Below are 17,715 nucleotides of genomic sequence, written 5' to 3' on the forward strand. Positions count from 1 at the left end.
ATGAATTTGTTCAAATGCTAGCAAAAATGTCCTCATTATTAAATTGAATATACAAAACTACATCTAATTGTATTGTTGCATCAATGCACAATTCTGGTTAACTAAAACGATGAAGTGTAACAGAATTTGACGTCAGATTGACACTTTTTTCTAATTTCTAAATGCTTTTTGCTCTTTTTTCGGATGTCTTTTCTGCACCAGCATATACATTAAAGTCTGGTGTCCTTACTATTAGTGGATCCGGCGAGGTAACCAGAAAAGATGTCGAAAATGCTGTTCAAAACTCTGATTTATACCAAATCGATGTTGGTGACGGAATTACATCTATTCAAAGCGGCGCTTTTTCAAATTATTCGAAACTAGTATACTCGCATATCAATGCTCAAATTACTTCCATTCCAAATAATCTTCATGAAAATTGTGTGAAGCTTTTAACATTTAAAGCTCCAGCAACTGTCAAAACTATTGGTGCCTTCGCATTCTACAACTGCCAGAGCCTCACAACTTTCGAATATCCCGATGTTTTAGCAATATTCAATTATAAATCTTTCTTCAAATGCGAAAATCTCGAAAATGTCACAAAATACTCTACCAGCACTCCCCTCTCAGCTGATTTCGAATCAACAATTCGTCCTTCAGCGTTTGCAAACTGTACTAGTTTGAAGTTCTTCGATTTCCCTACTAATGTTGTCAACATCTCAGATTCTGCATTCCGTTTTTGCAGATCCCTTAATTCCTCTACATTCCCAACGACAATTCGCCATCTAGGAAATTATTCCTTCGACGGCTGTTCTTCCCTTGGAAATCTCAACCTCTCCAGCATCAAGAGAATTGGCGCCAACGCCTTCTCCTATTGCACATCCATCCAGAAACTCAACATTGGCGATGATTGTGTCTACATCGGCGACTGGGCTTTCAAAAACTGCGAAACACTGGAAGATTTCACTACAAACATTCCTGCCGGCATCAGCTACATCGGAAATGGCTCTTTCGCATACACTTATAACTTGCTCTCGTTTGCATTCCCATACAACTGCCACAGAGTCAGTCCTTACGTTCTTATGAACTCCTGCATTGAGTCTGTCATCATCCTCAGCACCGTCAGGACTATTGGCGAGTACGCTTTTTCCCGCTGCAAGAAACTGTCGAATGTTGCATTTGTAGACCTTGAAACAGAAGGTATCACAGACATCTACAAGTTTGCATTCGCGTACTGCGAGCAGATCATTGTTGTCCGCTTCAACAACTACCTGAAGAACGTTCACGAGGGCGCTTTCCTGGGATGCCGCAGCCTGGAGACATTCCACGTCACAGAGAACTTGAAGAATATCTCTCCTTTGGTTTTCTCTGAGTGCAATTCGATCCACAACTTCACAGTCAACGAAAATAATCCCAACTACGCACTCGGTCCTGATGGAGCCATCTATGACAAGGAGCTGAAGAAACTCGTCGTGTATCCAACAGCTGCCAACAACCCCATCCCAAAACTTCCACCGTCAGTCACAGTTTTCATGGACTCCGCTTTTAGAGGCTGCACTGAAATTGACACTGTCGAAATTCCAGATACAGTCACTCAAATTGGCAAGGGTTGTTTTCAGAACTCATCTATAACTTCCATTGTCTTCCCAGCGAGATTTGAGAAGATTGAGTCGTATACGTTCAACAGCTGCAAGAAGCTGAAGACTCTCAAATTCCAGGACGGATCCAAACTCACTAGCATCAACGAGCACTGCTTCGAGGGCTGCTACTCGTTGCAGGACTTCAACATGCCAGAGACAGTCACCCACATCGGAACTTGCTGCTTCAAAGGCTGCCAGTTGCTGACAGGCATCAAGTTCGACAAGGTGAAGGAGATAATGCCATCGGCATTTGAAGACTGCAAAGCACTCAAATTCGCAAACTTGCAATCTCTGAAGTTTGTCCAATCCAAGGCGTTCCACAACTGCTACAACATCAACGAAGTAATTCTCGGCCCTGGTGTCCAGTACATCTACAAGCAGGCATTCAGTTTCTGCGTGAATTTGAAGCAGATTGCACTTCCAAAAGGATTAGTCAGTCTCGGTCCAAGCTGCTTTGCAAACTGCACTTCATTGGAATCAATGGACATTCCAGCGACAGTCAAGGAGTTCCAAAGCCAGATCTTCTCCGGATGCACTAAATTAGTCAAGGTTACAATTCGTGGTCCAGTTCAGGAGATGCTCGAATCTGCATTTGAGGACTGCTCCAGCCTTGTTGAAGTCGATTTCCTCAACAACATCTTCCAGATTTCTGAAGACGCATTTTCAGGCAACTTGACCAATTTGAAGAACGTCACTTACTGCGGAACAGTTCACATCGAGACACCATTCCTCGAATCAGTGAGACACAACAAGGGCTTCCACGTCTACGTCGGCAGTTACTACAGCAACTCTTTGTTTGCTGGAATCACTACTTCGAATGCAGAAGGATGCGTAGTTCCGCCCAGTGAAACGCCTACTCCTGCAGACTCGCAAAAGAACGGATTGAAGGGATGGCAAATAGGACTGATTGCAGCATCCGGCGCAATCGTTTTAATTGTCGTCACTGTCATCATCGCCGTCTGCGTAATGAAGGCTGCTGGATTCCGCAGGAAGGAAACACTCACTGAGTCCCTCTTGACTCAAACAGTTTAAATAGAATAAAACATCTCTGTAATTTGAAATTTTTTAATAAAATTTAATGATTATTGGGTATGAAAATTAATAATTGTGTTGATAACTACAGAAGTTTAAAATAATCAACTTTATGTTTGAAATCATATAAAAAATCTTAGAAATGCCGATAATACAAATGGTATTTTACTACATGAAAATACAATATGCATAAAAATGATTAGAGTTCCTTTGGAACAATTGGATGGGAAAGAACACCGCAAACATTAGCAGCATTGTTGATGATGCGAATGTAGCCTGATTCACCCCATGCTTCACCCCAAGAATTCCTAATTATCCAGTAATTAATTCCGGATTCAGAACCATATCCAACAAGATTTACGTAGTGATCTAACTGTGTTGGATCGCATTTCGTGTCATCATAAATACCAGACTTGTATTGCATGAATGAGTTAATGGATGCATCAATAAGAAGAGAACAGACTGATGTTTGTACGGCTTCAATTAAAGCATCCGATGATCCTGGTTTTACTCTCTCAAATCCTGTAGTTTTTGCTACTGATTTAGTTTTATCAAACTTGCAAATAGAGGCTCTTGCAATGTACGGGTAGTCAGCAGCTGTCATGAACTTTCCTTCGTAGTTTTCTATAACGAAAGCAGCAGCGTCATCAGCGTATCCGCCCATGCATCCGTAACAAGTATCGACACAATCAACAAGCATCTGCTCCGAGAGCTGAAGGAGTGTATTGTACGCTTGTGCCCAACGTGCTTCGACACAGCATATTGTGGAGAAGGCCCAACATAAGCCGCATTGTCCTTGGTTGCGAATTGGATTAATTATACCTTTTGTTCTCCAATCAAAGGTTACTTCTGATGACTTTTTAGATTGTGGAGAAAACAAATGGCTGTCATCGTTATTTTTAGAGGATACTTTACCTCCCAAGAGGGATTTGTATTCCGAATTTGTTAAAAATGAAAATTGATTTAGGGAAAGCCTATAATTTCTATTTATAGAATTTTGTTCTTGGACAAAACGTTTATTTGCAAGAAAAATTCCAAATCTAAAATGAAATTCATCGCCAACATAGAAATTGCCTGTTTCGCGCATGAGATCGATAAATGCTAGCTCCTCATGATACAATATTTCAAGGCTAGTTGAGAGACAAAGAAGGAAATTGATCATTAAAAAAATAAGGTTTTTATTGAATTCAAATTTGACATTATTCAAAAAGGCGGTGGTTTATCTGATCAGAGCTTAGCATATTCATATCAAAAAGAGATAATATCAAGAAATGCAAGTATGATAAATGAATATTAAAAAAGAAATGTCAGATATGGTATTCAATATGTTTTACTATAAAACGAACTGAATATTAAAAAGAAATGAAGAATAGGTGTATATTAATCGTTATGAAAAATCTACTTACTCATTGGATTTCATCAGATTTGATTTTGGTTAAATCCTGAATCGCTGTCATTTCTCTTATTCTTTCTTAATGAACCAAAAAACATAATGATTAATCCAATTAGTACGATGAAAAGAAGTACTGAGATCACAATTAATGCTATTTCTAATGTTGATAGGCCATTTATATGCCTCCATTTTGAATTTAAAATAATATTCTTTGAATTACAATTCTGTCCTAAAATTTCCTTATCAAAAATTTTATTTGATGTATATTTGTCAGTTGCATCATACTCTGTCCAAATCTCAGTACTTGATGATATTTCACCATCATCTTGTCCGAGAAGATATGCTCCTTTATAACAAACTAGTTTAATTCCAAGTATTTCATTTGGAATACCATTCATAAATGATTCAGGAAGAATCACAGTATTTGGAAGTTTACTATAGTCCTCATAAAACTCACCTCCAAAGCCATCATTTGTTTTTTCCCAGTTACGATTTAATGTGATCGAATTAATCTGTTCTATTTCATCTGGGATTTTAATTGTTTTTGGCAATTCGCCGAATGTGCATATTATTGCATTGTCAACTTTTCTGATAATGAAGTTTTCTTTGATATAAAACACTGGATGATCTTTATCAATTGTCACACGTATATTTGGAACTGCTTCAAAACACTTTCCATTTATCTGAGTTATGTGTGATGGAATATGAAATTCCTTAATCGAGGACAGTTTGAACAAGTTGTTTAGAGTTGTTATTCCCTTTCCAATTGTTACCGCTTTAAGGTATGAGCAGTTATAGAAAATATTTTCTCCAATCGATCTAACTGAATCAGGGATATTAAAAGATTTTATACTTGTTTCTTGGAAAGCGTATCCATTTATTGATATTAGACTTGTTGATAATTTGATCGAATAAAGATTTGTGCATTGACTTAAAATTGATTTTGATAGCTCGCTTATCATTGATAAATCGATTTCTTTCAATGAAATGCATCTTTCAAAGGCATTAGATCCAATAAATTTGACGCTAGGAGGTAAAACAATTGATTTCAGGCTTATGCAATTATAAAATGCATATTTGCCAATAAAGTTAACTTTATTTGGTATTGATATCTTCTTAAGGGAAGTACAATTGTAGAACACTTGATCTTCTATCGATATTATACTTGAAGGAATTTCGATTTCTTCTAACAAGCAATCGTTTTGGAAAGATCCATAATCTATGGAATTCAAAAGCATTTTTGATGGAAATGATATTTTCTTCAAACTTGGAATATTTGATAATGAATCTGTAATATAAAATGTAATGTTTTCTATTACAATTTCTTTCAAATTTTTAGCAAAAAGAAAAGCATTTTGGGAAATATTTGAATATTGAGCTGGGATTGTAATTTTCTCATCTTTTATAAAAGATGACAAAGATAAAATTATTCTTTCATCGTTAATGATAAAACCATTTTCAATATAAATATTGCTTCTTAGAAGAGGAAACTCAAATTTTGCATTTACACAATCAGAGAATGCTCTTGCATCGAATTTTGTTGATGAATTACGTACTACAATTTTTGTTAAATATGTGCAATTTGCAAAGCAAAACTCATCAACATCACCTATGATAACTTTTTTGATCTTCGAAGATTGAAATGCGTGATGAGATACCTGCATAAATAATGATAAATCAAGCTCTTTGATTTCTCCTGTATATGCAAATGCATATTCAAATATTTTGTGTTCAATTGGTAAATCATCTAGTCTTATGAATTGAATATCTTCCAAATTCGTGCAATTACAAAACGCATTTGGATATATTACAAAATAAGATATTGGCTTCTCATCGCTTTCACTCGGATTATCTCCTTCAGTTTCGTTACCTGGATTATCCATATCTTCAGTTGAATTAGCAATTGAGCTATTATTATCTTCAATAATAATATTATCTGTAATAGGATAAATCTTTATGTTTTTCAGGTTGGAACAATAATGAAAAGCAGAAGTTCCAATTCCTTGTGTATAAATAGATAAACTTGTAATACCTTGGCATCCTGCAAAACAATAATGATCTAATCTCTGACAATAAATACTCGATGCTTTAACTTTTTTGCAATAGAAAAATGCCTTTTCTTCAATTGTCATTGGTGTTTCTGAATCTTTAGTTGTAGAAGTAATTTCATATTCTAATTCTTTACAATACGCAAATGAATTTATTCCAAAATATGTAACAGTTCCAAAAGTTACTGATTTCAGATTTTTGCAAAAATAAAAGGCTTGTTTTTCTATTGTTGTAACTCCTGGAGCAGTAACTGTCTCCAGACTATAGCAATTGGCTGCAAAATAAGTTGGGATATTTGTAATTGAGCTAGGAAGTTTAATATTTTTCAATAGAAAACATTCTTGGAATATATTTTGAATAATAGCTTTTTCTGGAATTTCAACACTTTTCAATTGTGTATTGGAAAATGCATTTGGACTTAATGTAATGTTACTATCTACTACTTCAAAATTAATTGATTCAAGTAATGAAAATTGAAATGCTGAAGCCTTGATCATAGTGCATTCTCTTGGAATCGTTATTTTTCTCAGTGATGTTCTTTGGAAGCATGAAACACCGAATGAAATAACTTTTCCGAATTCAAATTGTGATAATGATAAACATTCATAAAACGCATATGATTCTATTTCAGTTGCACTTCTCATTATTACACTTTCCAGCTGGAAGCAATTGTAAGCAAAGCTATATGGAATCTTAGTCAAACCATTCATTGAAATTGACTTTATATAAAAGCAATTCTCAAATGCGCTTTCTTCAGCATTAGTAATACTATCTGATTGAAACTTTTCTATCCGAGAATTTTTAAAAGCGCTTTCCTCAATTTCTGTAACAGAATTGGAAACGACAACTTCTGTAAGTAACATATTTGTATTTGCAAAGCATCTATATCCAATCTTCTTGAAATGATTGCCTTTTATTTCGATTTTTTCTGCTAAGAAATAGTATCTTTGTGATTTTAATGTTCCATTGGTAGAATCATTCCCGCCATTTATATCAATAATAATAGAATTTGCATTCTTTTCAATCATGATTTGATAAATTTTATCAGCATTAGTGTAATCTTCAACGTTATTTATTGTTATAGTCTTGCCTTGAACAACAGGTTCAGTATTGATGAAGACTTTCTGACTCATTAGAGTCAAAAACATAAGATTCCCCTTGAACATTTGGAAAATTGAATTTTGAATTCCAAAGAATTTTGTCAGGTAATTCAATCTATGCTCAAATAAGCAATTGTCGTGCTGTGAATAGATTTATGGAAATTATTTTTCGATTATAGTATTCTGTCAAATGACCGCATTCAAAACTTCAAAACAATTGAATGAATTTGAAATTGATATGCATTTAATGGATTTAATTAGTTTTCCCATCACCCAATAAGAGGGAAAATCATGGTATTCTTTTCCGGAAATGATATATTTTAAAGGAAAAACATTATAGAAAAAAATGTCCATATTGAAAATTTGAGAATAACTCAATTTTGAAAGTAATTTAAGTCGGAAAAATATCTAACCTTATTATATGATAAATCATGGGATCTACTATTAATTATTGCCTCACAGCCATGCATTTTTTGCGTTCATCAATCCCAATCATGATTTATATTTTGGAGAAATTGATAATCAAATTTAATTGATCATTTTGTACTATTTAATTAGTATATATGAATTTAGTATGTATAATCGACTAAAGTGCTCGTATCAAAATAAATCATATTTCTTAATTCCAAAAAATAATTTTTCAAATTTCGATTTTCACTCAATTAAAACAAATTTAATTACTCAAGAAATAAATATTTTAATAAACAATATGTAAAAAGATTGAATAGTATTCTTAACCTTCATTTATATATGTGAATCCTTGCAACTGTTGCTGAACTCCTGCTCCAACGAGTGAAGGATCTTCGTATGTGAGCTTAGGTGCTTCGCATGTGAACTGCCTGTCGAATTGAGAAACGTCGGTTACGCTCTTGATCTGAGGCTTCCATTCCATAGGGATAGTCTTCTGGAAAAGGCTCTTCCAGTTCAAATTTCCGAAGAATGGATGAGCTTTGATCTCCTCCATATCTGATGGGCCCGAACCGAGGCGTGTATCAGGATTCTTATCGAGGAGTTTGGAGAGGAGGTCTATAGCATCAGGAGTTGCGTCATCTGGGAACGTAACATCGTCGCGGAGAATATAACGATACATTTGATTGGTATTTGTATCGTAGAAAGGTGGATATCCATAGAGCATTTCATAAGCGAGAGTTCCAAGAGCCCACCAGTCAACTGCCATGCCATACTCGTTACCTTCAATGATTTCTGGAGCAAGATACTCAGGAGTGCCGCAAAACGTGGATGTCTTTGATTGTTTGGTCATTTTTTCTTTGACTAAGCCGAAATCTGTTAACTTGATGTAGCCATCCTTGTCGAAAAGGATGTTTTCTGGTTTAAGATCACGATGAACGACACCAATTGAATGAAGATAACCAATCGCAAGCACAAGCTCTGCAATATAATATCTGGCTCTATCTATAGTGAATTTGTGTTCTTCCCTCAGTCTGGCGAATAATTCGCCGCCGGCGACATAATCGAGAACTAGGAAGATCTTTGTCTCTGTTTGGAAGCAATACTTAGCTGACACAATGAATGGGTGATTAGCCTTTAAAAGAACATCACGTTCGGTTAAGGTCCTTTCAACGAGATCATATTCAGCGAGAAGACGTTTAGAAATTGATTTCATAGCATAGATCTGACTAGTCTTCTTGTTCTTGACAAGTTGAACTTTGCCGTAGGTTCCTTTGCCGAGAACTTTGAGAATGTCGAAGTCTTCGATCTTAACGGCTTCATTTGCACCGGAGATTAATTTATTTATCTCGCGAACCCATTCTTTCATTTCTTCATCTGAGTCACAAGAAACTTGATATGTACGTACATTGGGAACTACAACCCTGAATGCGTATTTTCGTGAACATTCTGGATGTGGTGCAACTTCTGTTACATTTGAAAGTGGGATTTTACCTTTTTGTCGACCACCTGGTTTTTTGTAATAATTGATATACTTTGGTGTTAAAACAAACCACCTTCTATGCCACGTTTTGATGAATCCGCCACATTTTGTGGCCCATCCAACATGACAAGGCTGTTCGTCATCATTCATTTTCAAATTTTATTCGAGAAAAAATGAGAAGTTTTTATTCCTTCAAAAATTCAGAAACGATTATATTTATGTGAAACATTTGAATTATGAGAATAATAATATTGATCAAAATATGATAAAAAGCTTAATTATTATCAAAGTAATAAAATAATGATGGATAGCCCTGTAAACTTTTTGAAAGAATATAAATATCTATCGATCCAGTTTTGTATCGTGTAAAGTAGATAGTGGAAGTGTAAATATTTATATTAACCATTAGAATAGCATATAGATATTAAAATTCGAAATTGAATGGAATAATCAATTTGATTTTTCTGGATAGGAATACTAGAATATATAATTTTTCAACTATTCGAGTTTTTATTGAAAATTTGTTATCACAAAACTGGTCAGGCGAAATTTTTAGATTATTCGTTGCTTTATAGAACGTTGTTTCATATAAGTATGAAAATACAAAAAAAAGAGTTTTAAAACTTTCCGATAAATTTCCTATCAATTAATGCGGGTCGGACAACCACATTAAAAAGCACTACTAGGTAATTTGATCAACCATGGAATAATACTCATTACAAAAAGTTTCTATCACCCAAATAAATTGTAAATTCGTTAATATCGGACTAAATATATCCATATTTTTTATTTAAATTTCTCTCAAAATTCAAAAGTTGAATAAAATTTTATATAGCTTTTGAAAGTATCTCAGAAAAATATAAAATTTATTTTTGACATCTATATTCATAAATCACAAATATTTAACCAATGTTATATTTCCTGCTTTTCCGAAAAAAATTCCGATAAACTTGTAAAATAAGTAGTATATGCTGGGGTTTTTGTTACTTTTTTTGCAAAAGGAGATTGGTTCAAAATTAGAATGATTATGGAACACTCATTTGACGCTATTTCGAAAATTTGTAATGAATTTATCTGTATCCAAAAAAAATTTATAGTGAATTTCAATAGAAATGTTATAATATCTTACATAAATAATAAATAACTTATGATTTTTTGCTTTTGTATGAAATGAAGATTGAATATTTAAAAATTAACTTTTATTCATAAACTTCATAGATGAGTATATGTACCTTTCGGTCCTCTTCAACTTTGCTCATATTAACTTTTCTCAATATCCTTTATATAAGTCAGAAATGAAAATTGTACCAAAACTCGACTCCGCCGATTGAAATTTCAACATGAATGCAAATTGCGACAACGTGGCGTTTCCCGAAGTGTTTATCTTTCTTAATATGACATGCGTTGAAAATCTTGAAAGATTAGACACTCCCTTTGAGATCTTGAACTGTTTCGGTGATATTTATAAGTTTTTCGTTATATTTCGTTGAATTTATCTCTGTTTGATGGAAATAACATTGAGAAACAAGAAGAGGAGTACTATCGAAGCTCACATCAAATAAGTGTTGAGATTTATGTGGAATTCGTATAAGCATTGTTTCGAAACTAACAAATTGCTTCTTTTGCCTGTCTCGTATATAAAAGATGCGTCTGAACAGTTGATATTTACAAAATTACAACTCTAAATATGGCTGATGATGGAATTTGACTTAATAGAGGTAAACCACATGAAATGTATCAATGCTTTGTTATTTGTACAATGAATTTCAACCTGTTTTGTATCAATGCATTCAAAATCATAAAAAAAACTTTAAACAAATGAGTCAAAAAATGATGTTTCTCTAAATAAATATGCAAAACTATACCTAAGATATCCGATTTTAACTCCTTGGCAGTGTTAGAAGCAGCATCTCGACATTGGTGTGTTTTTAGCATGATCGGTGAGAAATGAAGCTTCACCGTAGTAATAGAACCACACTGAAGAAGTGAAATCGATGAATGAACACCTTTCAATTGATAATAGCAGGAGATGTTGAATCTTTGTTCAGGAATAAGAAATTGCAGTCAATAATGTCAACACTAGGATATATCATGATTTTTTTTTTAATTTTTAATGAAAAATCATTTATTTTTGGAATATGGCATTAAACTTCACCGAAATTAAATGCAAGATCGCGTAAATTTGGATCATAAATGACTGGATTTGGTGCTGATGTATGATAAAATGAGCTTTCGGCGTAAATCAAAAAATCTGGTTCATATTGACTATTAGAATACATGTTTTCGGTTAATGATGGTAATATATCACGCAATCCGATAATGTGATCGATCGTTGTACTTAAAAATACCGAATTTTCTAACGATAACAAACAAAAGTCATCAATTGTACCGTTAGTAAATGAGAAGTATGATCCTTTAGCAATTTTAAGATCAGACCTTTCGAATTTGATCATTCAGACGTTTTTAAAGACTTCATCTTCATTATTTAGCCCACTAAACGCAATACAGCTCACGAGCAGTTTAGTTTCATTAATATTGAATATTTGTGACTTTAAAATATCACAAATAGTGTCAGATTCGATATTTGAAAATATTGTAGAATTTATCCCTATATTTCAGTTTTTTGCTGATAGAGCAGTGTATGATCCTGAGAATATTTCATTGAAACATGTGTCAGTTATTTCAACGTTAGGAGATTCAGTATAAATGCAACTTGTTGTTTTAGTCTTTGCTGCTCTGTTTGAATAGCTGCATATTCTGCGAAATGTTGAGGATTGTACTATAAGAAAACTATCTTTTTGACAATCGTGGAACCATTGCGAAATTGCAACGTCATCAGTATCTTTAACTGAAATTCCGATAAGAATGAAATGAGTAAATCAAGATTAAGAATCACTTGTCTATGATTCTATATGCTTTTGTATGGACGTCAAATAAAAATTTTACATTTCTTAGGTCTGGTGATATAAAACATGTATTTCTACTTTTCATGTCTAGCCTGAACAACAAATTGAAATTTATTATTTCTTAATGTCACAAAATCAGTTCCATCTGACCACAAATGGTTTGCAAAATATTCAAATAGCAAATATTCCGAATGACTTTGCTTTCATTGTAGGAGATCATACTTATCCGACAAACTTACCTCTTGCTTGTTTTATATCACCTCGAGTATGTAGAGAACATGTAAGCGATACTACAACAAATTCTCTAACAATAAACGTCGACGATAGTGATTATCAATTCAAGAGCATTGTCGACCTTATGAATGGAAAAACTTTAGATATTTCGGAAAATAACGTTGAATACTTAAAAGAAATAGGAATGCTTTTAGAGAACTTCGAAATTGTTGAGAAATCATTGCAATACAAGTTCTCTATATCGCCAATTACTTTAGAAAATGTAATGGATCGTTTAACTGAGATGGTCAGCTGTAAAATTACACATCAAGAGACAATAGAATTCGCCAGACAACATTTTCCAGAAATAGAATACAAGAATTTAGAAAAAGCTTCACCAGACGCATTATTTTACTTATTTTCACTCGAGAAGTTAAGAACTGTAAGTGAAGATTACTTATTTGAGCTTGCTTACAAACTTGTCACAGATCATGGTTCTAAATTATTCAGATTATTCGAATCAATTTTATTTGAGTTTGTTTCTACAGAAAACATGAAGAAATTTATATCAATTGCAGATCCAAATGAAATAACCGGTCGTTTGTGGGCCTCTATTTCGAAAAGACTTGAAATGAAAGTTTTTCCTGATTGGAAATCTGAAACCAGACATATTTACTCATCTGTCAAAGAAAATGAAGTAAAGAGAACTATGGAAAGATTGTATTATGATGATAAAAAAGAATGGAACGGCATTATTCAGTATTTATGGAGAAAGAATAACGAAAACCCACATAACGCCGGTTTAATATTTATTGGAGTTTCGTCAACTTACAATGGTGTCCATCAACAAAGTGTTATAGACCTTTCTTGGGATAATTATTGGTATTCAACAAATGAAAAGAATTCTTACTTCTCAGTCGACTTCCTGAAGATGCTAGTTGTTCCAAGAAGTGTTGAAATAAGGAATGGAAAGAGCGGATACTCATTAAAGTCATGGGTTATCGAAGGATCAAATGATGGAATTAACTTTGATATTTTGGATGAACATGAGTCATGTTTGGACTTCAAACCAAAGTATACAACAAAAGTTTACCAGTTAAACAATCCAGATAACAAAGAATACAGAATTATCAGATTGAGGCAGACAAGTGTAAACAACAATGGTAGTATGGCATTAGAATTATCGAGATTTGAAATTTACGGTGATCTAATTCTTCTTAATGAATGAAAAAGATGATTTTATATTTTTAATTAACGAATTAAAGTCTTATTTGGGAATAATATTATTGGTTGTATTATGTTTTGTTATATTGTTCAATTGTATTGTATGTAATAAATGAATCAAATTTTGTTAAAATATTTAGCCATAATAGTAAGAAATTTCATGAACAATAGCATATGTTTAATGATAAAATCCGTATCGCAAAGGACTATTCAAGATTATTCAACAATGAACATAAAATAATTAATCATTTATAATGATCGAAATAAAATGCACATTTTAGATTGTTATTTCAAGTTATTATACGAACTGAAGGAATAAATCAATTGTGAAAATAAAGTCTATAGTAGTAGGATAGGAAGGGTTGTGTGAATTTTTTTGTTACATCTATATATAGACGATGCATTAAAATATATTTATTTATAAATCATTAAAAAATTAACATTAATTTTAAAATAATTTATTTTTTATCTTTTATAAAAGAAGCTATATATAGATGATGTCAGATATTCCGCGATTAATTAAACATTGTTTAAATCCTGAATGGAATCAATGGAGTCATAATCAAAGACCTCATATACGAGAGAGTAAAAGAAATTAGAAATAATTATTTTCATGAATGAAAGATTCACTACCATAATGAAATAAAAAATAAAAAAATAAAAAAAATTTAAAAAATAAACTTCTTACGAAAAATTAAACGCAAGACTATCAAAAGATAGAGTTGAAAGAGTAATGGTAATGATGAAGAAGAATTTGATGAGTTCAACATTGAACTTTAAGGATACCCTTACATTGCGTAGTTAGAAAGAGAATATGATATTGTCATGATTGCTAAAGTTTTAGGCTCCAGAAATGAATATACATCAAACTGAAACAATTGATAAATTGAATGAACTTTTGAGAGGTTCTCAAATAAAAAAAATTATCTAATTTTTTACAATATTACTATTATTTTATCCACATATGTATATATAGTAATTTGAGAAAACTTTTAGGAAAAAATAAGTTTAATAAAAATCTGAATTTTACTTGTTGTGGGATTGTTATTAATTGACACTCCAGACGTATTACTAATAGTTATGCGTATGCAATTAAAGTATTTCTGATGGACAAAATGTGAGATTTATATCAGATAATTCATTTCTACTATTAAGTTATTCATTTATGAGTTTGCACTTATTCGCACTAAATAAATAACTATTAAAAATTGTTTTAATTAATTGACACCATATAATAGAGTGAATTTTGTTTGATCAAACAACAATAGATGATAGATATAAAGCCAAGAAACTTGCTATTAATATGCTCTACTTGCTATTTCAATGTAAGTATGATATTTTCTAAATGTTTCGTTCAGATAACTTAGATATATTAGTCAAAATTTGAAATTTTAATAGCACATATATTAAAAATAATTATTATTCATAAAAGATTAATGAAATAGTAAAAAAATCAATCAAATTATAAAAATACAACATTTAGAAGAATTCTTATTATCCTTCAAAAAGTCAGTATTTCTGCTGTAATTTTCTACAACATTGTAGTTATTGCACTTTGTCTATGGATTTGTATATATGTTATATATAAATTATATATCTAAACTGCCCATAAGTGCAATTTTTATATAAATTGTTTATTTCTTTAACAATTTCATATGAAATATGCTTTTTTAAGCGTATCAAAGCTGTGTTCTTAATGTGCATGGATATATCAAGAAAAATGTCGAAAAAAATGTGAATTCACAAATTCACTGAATTTTCACCGTTTTTTGAATTTTGCTACAGCACTAATATTAAATAATACTAAAATCTTCTGTCTTTGTAAAAGAATAAATTCTGACAAAAAGTGCTCGTTTAAATTTAATGATCATCTGTATGACTAAGTGGTAAAAAGTGTTTATGACCAAAAAAGGGTTACATGCTTAGTCTATTTTTCTGACAGGATACTCTAGATTTACATGATCTCTATTTTATATCTCCGTTTTTAGATTCTTCGACAGATTTATGATAGAAAACCAAGATTAACAAATTTCCGGCATGTTAATGAAGAAATCTGCAGCTACCCTCAATATTATTTCAATAATCAGTATCGTTTCTCTTACAATTTATTTTTTCTCAATAATTTAACAAGAAATAACAATACACACTTGGTTTTACGTATAAAAGCTAAGTGTCGAACTTAATCAACTTTACTTACTTAGCAAATGAATATTTTTGTGGTTGCGAGTTCTGAATGCTGAAGTTTTAGATTTCTCTATAAATGATATCATTGCACTTACAATGTTGTTCCAGCCTATCGCATAAATCATAGAAAATCCAAAAAAAAAATAATATAAAGAAAATTCATGTCATGAAGTTCAAAAAATACTGTGTAACATTAAAATTTGTTATGCATAATACATTTTAGCTATTATTGATTTTTTTTAATTTTCGAGAAATTGAATGGTGAGTCCGATAGAGAAATTTTTAAAAATCCTAGTGCCTCATAGAAGTAATTTCCCTCGTCTCCCATACTTCCAAATGTATGCATATGACATAAACTTTTATGCATTACACAAGTGGCCAATAATATCTATAGAGTAAAAAATTAGAAATTTAATTTTTTTATATGATAGTTATATTTCAGATTTGCGAGCGTAACTTTTTTCTCCATGGCATACTTGTTTTAAGAGCAAATGATCAAAATCGTCCTTCAATTATTGAAGGAGCTGATATCTTTTGAAAATTGAATTGAAAGGGTATTCAATTTTCAAATTTCCTCTCAATTTTGGAAACATATCAACTCTATGAATTAACAATTATGTGCCTTCACAGTTTATCAGTCATATAAGGTGCTTATAAAGAAAAAAGTTACGCTCGCAAAATATGTTTTTATATAGATTTCACATAAAATAATTATGTAATTTCTAAAAAGAATATTTTTGTTCTTGAATATTAAAGTGTATTGTAGTTTAAAAAGTTTTAAATATGTTGCTAAAATTTCAGGTTTATAGCTCATGTCTAGCATGACTTCTTTGTATGCGCAAAAAATCTGACACGTAAGGGTATCCTTAAAAAATTAATGATTATTTGAATTTATGATATCAATTATTTGATTTATTCTTTCTTCAATCTCTTCTATTCTTTTTGTTAAATCATCTATTTTCATTAATGCGGTGATTCTTGATTGAGGAATAGATTTCAAACTAACCACTCCTTTTATTTTTGAAATTTTGAATCCATTAACTTTAAACATTTTATTCAATTTACACGTTGTCAATTCTTCAAATAATTTTTTATTATTAGCATAATAGTCATTAAATTCTTCAACAGATGAAAAAATTTTTATTTCAGTAATTGGTTTAACAACGTTTATTTTTTGTTGAACATTTTCACTTTCATTTATTTCTTCCTCCCCTGTTTCATTTATTTTTAAAATCGGTTTCATTTATCATTAAATAAAAATTAGAATATAAGTGATGAAATATATTTTTTAATTAATATTAAATCAGAAATGGCGGCAGGATTCTTTAAAAAATTATGGGATGGAATTAAGAAAGCTGCGGGTTGGGTTATAAAAAGATTATTAAACCCGTTGCAAACTTTTTGGCACCAGTAGCGAAAACGGCAGGAACTATCATAGGTGGAGTATTAGGTACTAAAGCAGGTAATCCGGCAATGGGAGCACAAGCAGGTAACGCAATTGGTGGAATTGCTGAAGGAATACTTAATAAAATAGGAGGTAGATAGTGGAAAAATAAATAAATATTATTTTTATCTTAGTATCGGTTGAAGTCTTTGATAAACTTTTTCTCCTTTATTTAATATTTCTCTTATTGGGGCGGCTTTTGGTGTTATTGATTCAGCAACGTCACTAATTGCTTCTTTATTCTTAAATATCCAATTTGCTCCTTCTTCATTGTTTCCCAAACTTTATGCGCTCCTCTTTTTACTTTATCCCACAGTTTCTTAAATATACCTGCAGCCATAGTTGATTATTTCATTAAAATTAAAAATTCATTTTCATCTTTTAATTTTGATTTTTTATTTATTAATAAATGACGACTAACTATTTGGTGCCAAACACTAAACCGATTAATGGAAATGTGTTTCATTCATTCGAAAAGATAAATGAAATATTCGCAAAGAATGACGGTAGAAGATATTATAGAGAACTTGAAAGTTCATGCTATGACTCTGATGCTCCATATTTTGATGATAAACAAACTCATTTAAGAATTACAAATCCGGCTCATGATGTGAACCAATTAGGTGACACATATATTAAACGCAAAGTTAAAGCAACTCT

General features: G+C 31.7%; 6 protein-coding genes across 6 annotated transcripts; 2 read left to right on the forward strand and 4 right to left on the reverse strand.

Annotated features, from left to right (window-relative positions):
• Positions 1 to 159: 159 nt before the first annotated feature.
• Positions 160 to 2,670, forward strand: TVAGG3_0014010 (surface antigen BspA-like family; the record flags this gene model as incomplete). The annotated part of the gene is made up of 1 exon (XM_001579689.1): positions 162 to 2,651. The coding sequence occupies one exon, from the start codon at positions 162 to 164 to the stop codon at positions 2,649 to 2,651; it is 2,490 nt and encodes an 829-aa protein (XP_001579739.1).
• Positions 2,671 to 2,794: 124 nt separating this feature from the next.
• On the reverse strand, positions 2,795 to 3,813 carry TVAGG3_0014020 (cysteine-type peptidase protein; the record flags this gene model as incomplete). The annotated part of the gene is made up of 1 exon (XM_001579688.1): positions 2,851 to 3,813. The coding sequence occupies one exon, from the start codon at positions 3,811 to 3,813 to the stop codon at positions 2,851 to 2,853; it is 963 nt and encodes a 320-aa protein (XP_001579738.1).
• A 257-nt stretch (positions 3,814 to 4,070) lies between these two features.
• Positions 4,071 to 7,259, reverse strand: TVAGG3_0014030 (leucine-rich repeats (6 copies)-containing protein; the record flags this gene model as incomplete). The annotated part of the gene is made up of 1 exon (XM_001579687.1): positions 4,071 to 7,259. The coding sequence occupies one exon, from the start codon at positions 7,257 to 7,259 to the stop codon at positions 4,071 to 4,073; it is 3,189 nt and encodes a 1,062-aa protein (XP_001579737.1).
• Positions 7,260 to 7,818: 559 nt separating this feature from the next.
• Positions 7,819 to 9,286, reverse strand: TVAGG3_0014040 (ribosomal protein S6 kinase family; the record flags this gene model as incomplete). Its single annotated transcript, XM_001579686.2, has 1 exon — positions 7,927 to 9,234. The coding sequence occupies one exon, from the start codon at positions 9,232 to 9,234 to the stop codon at positions 7,927 to 7,929; it is 1,308 nt and encodes a 435-aa protein (XP_001579736.1).
• A 1,942-nt stretch (positions 9,287 to 11,228) lies between these two features.
• TVAGG3_0014050 (uncharacterized protein) lies at positions 11,229 to 11,537 on the reverse strand (the record flags this gene model as incomplete). Its single annotated transcript, XM_001579685.1, has 1 exon — positions 11,229 to 11,537. The coding sequence occupies one exon, from the start codon at positions 11,535 to 11,537 to the stop codon at positions 11,229 to 11,231; it is 309 nt and encodes a 102-aa protein (XP_001579735.1).
• A 577-nt stretch (positions 11,538 to 12,114) lies between these two features.
• TVAGG3_0014060 (protein ubiquitination) lies at positions 12,115 to 13,431 on the forward strand (the record flags this gene model as incomplete). The annotated part of the gene is made up of 1 exon (XM_001579684.1): positions 12,115 to 13,431. The coding sequence occupies one exon, from the start codon at positions 12,115 to 12,117 to the stop codon at positions 13,429 to 13,431; it is 1,317 nt and encodes a 438-aa protein (XP_001579734.1).
• Positions 13,432 to 17,715: the final 4,284 nt, after the last annotated feature.

The sequence above is a fragment of the Trichomonas vaginalis genome, chromosome IV (assembly GCF_026262505.1).
Source record: "Trichomonas vaginalis G3 chromosome IV, whole genome shotgun sequence".
Taxonomy (NCBI): domain Eukaryota; phylum Parabasalia; order Trichomonadida; family Trichomonadidae; genus Trichomonas; species Trichomonas vaginalis.